The following is a 2,542-nucleotide window of genomic DNA, read 5'->3' as shown; positions in this document are numbered from 1 at the left end:
GTTTTCAAATGTTAGTTTTATTCCCAGTGCGCCGAAGTCATGGGAAGATTTTGCTTGGTCTCCAGGTCTCCTCCAGAGCTTTCCACATCTCAGTCTTCTCTCCCTACTGGCCTGGGAAGAGAGACAAGAGAAGCTCCCCTCAGTGAGCCACCCTCCTACCCTCATCAGCTCCTCTAGATTGGACTGCAGCTCTGACCTGGGCTCCATGTTGTGTCAGAGGTTGGTGTTTGAGGACCATGTTGGAGGGAGCTTGATGTTAAGAGGGACTTTGCCTGTTCAGGCCTCTGTCTCCCCCGGGAAGTCTCAGCCTGAGGCCACAGGCACAGGCATGTCCATCTGCCTGAGTCTCTCTTCCTGTCACCATTCCACAACCCCAGTCCTCAGGCCATCCAGGACAGGATGAAGACAGAGGCCATCCAGGACAGGATGAAGACAGAGGCCATCCAGGACAGGATGAAGACAGAGGCCATCCAGGACAGGATGAAGACATGATAGAAAGGCCATCAATACTGTCAGGCGGTCTTGTTCTGTTGGAAATTCTGTGCCAGGGCAGCTCAGGGCTTGTCCCCAGGGTTGGGCTGGTCTGGTCTGGGGATGCATCCGGCCTCGGCCACCTGCAAGCTGGATAAGCTAGTAAGAGTCACACCACCCCTCCCAGCCTCTCTGCTCACAATTATAGCATGATCATAGCACTCTACCTGCTACATGAGGACGGGGAAATCCCATGAGCTATTAATTCATGTTGGAGCCTGATGTTCCTCTGTCATTTAATATGAAGCGTATGACTTCATACTTCCTCTGCTGTAGCAGTCTAGCCAGCACCTCCTGTCCCTACTCCCAGGGCTCGCTCTCCCCACCCCTACCCACCCCCAGCTCACAACTTTTATACTGGACTCTGTACCAGTGACAACTTGGTTCTGACTATCGCTTTCATCAGGTCTTGTTCATTTTCCTCTGGTGACATATTACCATCTGACACACTGGGTTCATTTCATTATTGTCCTTCATTGTTGAGACAGGGTCTCACTGTGTAGCTTAGGCTGGCCTGGAACTCACTATGTCGACCAGGCCACCACAACTAGCCTTGTTTTGTTTTCTTGTTTTTTATTTTTTTCAGACAAGATCTCATGTAGCTCAGGCTAGCCTCCAATTCACTATGTAGTCAAAGATGACCTTGAACTCCAGTTCTCATGCCTCTGTGTCCCAAGTGCTGTGATTACAGGTCCACACCTGTAATTACCTTACTGTAACTGCCTTACCTGGTTGAGGGAGGACAGTTTGTCTGTAGGTGACACTCTCCACAAAGGTCTTGAAAAGAGAACTAAAACAGAAACATGAGAATCAGAACAAAGCAGATGAGATCAGGGGTAAACCAGATTGTGAGGACCCGGAAGCAGACTAGATCCTTGGAATCCATCTCCAGAGCCCCACCTGCTGCTCTAGTTCTGCAGTGAAACCCATCCCCCTCCATGGGACTCTGGCCCAGAGCCACCTACTGTGAGAATGATTCTGCAACGCTCCCTCCCTAGGGAATCCCACAGCAATTCTGGTCTTGGTGATACCCTTTGCAGAGCTGACATGACCCTCTGAGTCAACTTCCTCTAAAAGTAGGCCAGATCCTAGAGAGAGAAGAGAGCCAATGGGGTTATAGGTCTACAGTCTTGCCTATCCCAGCTCCTCAGTCCAGCAGCAGCTCTGGTTTAAAAAACAAAGCAAGTAACAACCCCACCCCCCCATCCCCCCCAAGGGGGAAAAACCCACCTTACCAATAGGGACATTAAACAGGGGTCCTTCTAAATGAGCATCTAGCTTTGGCCTCTCTTCCCACATTGCAGGTCGAAGACATGCCTAGAACTGTCTTGTGCTTCCTGGAAATAAGAACTAACGCTGGCTTTGAACCGTGTGTCCCCTTCAGTCAGCTTCTAAGAAGTGTGTGGATCCTAGCTGACTATTAACCGCACTGCTCAGCTCAGATGGGGTTCCAGGCCTACTAGTCGCACCCCCTAAGCCTGACCTATGCCCTTTCTCTCCTCTCCCCAAAAGACCCAGGCCATTTTCCCAGTGCCCAGAGCCAAGGGAGGAGCCAGGGAATCCCAGCCGTGATGAGGCAAATTCTTCAGCGATATTCTCTGCTGTGGGGGCTGCAAGCGTGGGCCAAGAGCAGAGTTTAAATACACAAGGCCTGAGTTCAAAGTGTAGATTTTTCCCAACTAATAAAGCGGCCACAGCTTTAGAGCAGCGTCTCTCAGTCTGGCTACTGTGCAGAACCTCTGCAAGGGTAAGCTGCTGACATCAAATTCAGCATGTAGATCCTCCTGCCTCTGCCTCCTAAACACTGGGATCGATGGCATGCACCACCAGGCTCAGTTTGTGTGGTCCTGGGGATCAAATCCAACAGCTCACTATGTCAGGACCCGGGGTAGGGTGGTCTTGGGGGGGGATCTAAGGCACCAGAGTCAAACACAAGGCCTTGAACACACTAGGCAAGCACTCTACCTAGTGAGCTATATGCTCAGCCCAGAATCGCAGATTCTGTTGGTGC

The 2,542-nt window shown here is 51.1% G+C and overlaps 1 protein-coding gene across 4 annotated transcripts; it reads right to left on the bottom strand.

The window, feature by feature from the left end:
• LOC147002143 (uncharacterized) lies at positions 1–2,058 on the bottom strand. Of its 4 annotated transcripts, none has more exons than XR_015044561.1 (5): positions 1,767–2,058; positions 1,497–1,619; positions 1,260–1,321; positions 197–621; positions 1–111 (listed from the first exon to the last, which is right to left on the bottom strand). XR_015044561.1 is itself a non-coding variant. In XM_085828286.1 (5 exons), the coding sequence occupies exons 1-4, from the start codon at positions 1,828–1,830 to the stop codon at positions 555–557; spliced, it is 309 nt and encodes a 102-aa protein (XP_085684412.1). In that variant the 5' UTR covers positions 1,831–2,058; the 3' UTR covers positions 1–111; positions 197–554. The 4 variants fall into 4 exon arrangements, 1 of the variants encoding a protein (XP_085684412.1); XR_015044562.1 differs by having other exon boundaries at positions 1,260–1,308; XR_015044563.1 differs by having other exon boundaries at positions 197–614; positions 1,260–1,308.
• Between the last annotated feature and the right edge of the window lie 484 nt (positions 2,059–2,542).

Source organism: Mus caroli, unplaced genomic scaffold (genome assembly GCF_978045245.1).
Source record: "Mus caroli unplaced genomic scaffold, Mus_caroli_1 scaffold_11, whole genome shotgun sequence".
Taxonomy (NCBI): Eukaryota; Metazoa; Chordata; class Mammalia; order Rodentia; family Muridae; genus Mus; species Mus caroli.
Note: the sequence above shows the minus strand (reverse complement) of the source record. Positions and strands in the feature narration are given on the sequence as shown.

Bases quoted from the DNA above. Each gene is read 5' to 3' on its own strand.
- LOC147002143 (XM_085828286.1), bottom strand. From the start codon at position 1,830: ATGTGGGAAGAGAGGCCAAAGCTAGATGCTCATTTAGAAGGACCCCTG. The intron at 1,322-1,496 runs GTAGGTGGCTCT...TTTCTGTTTTAG, and splicing joins GTTGCAGAATCATTCTCACA to TTCTCTTTTCAAGACCTTTG. The intron at 615-1,259 runs GTAAGGCAGTTA...TCCAGCTTGCAG, and splicing joins AACTGTCCTCCCTCAACCAG to GTGGCCGAGGCCGGATGCAT.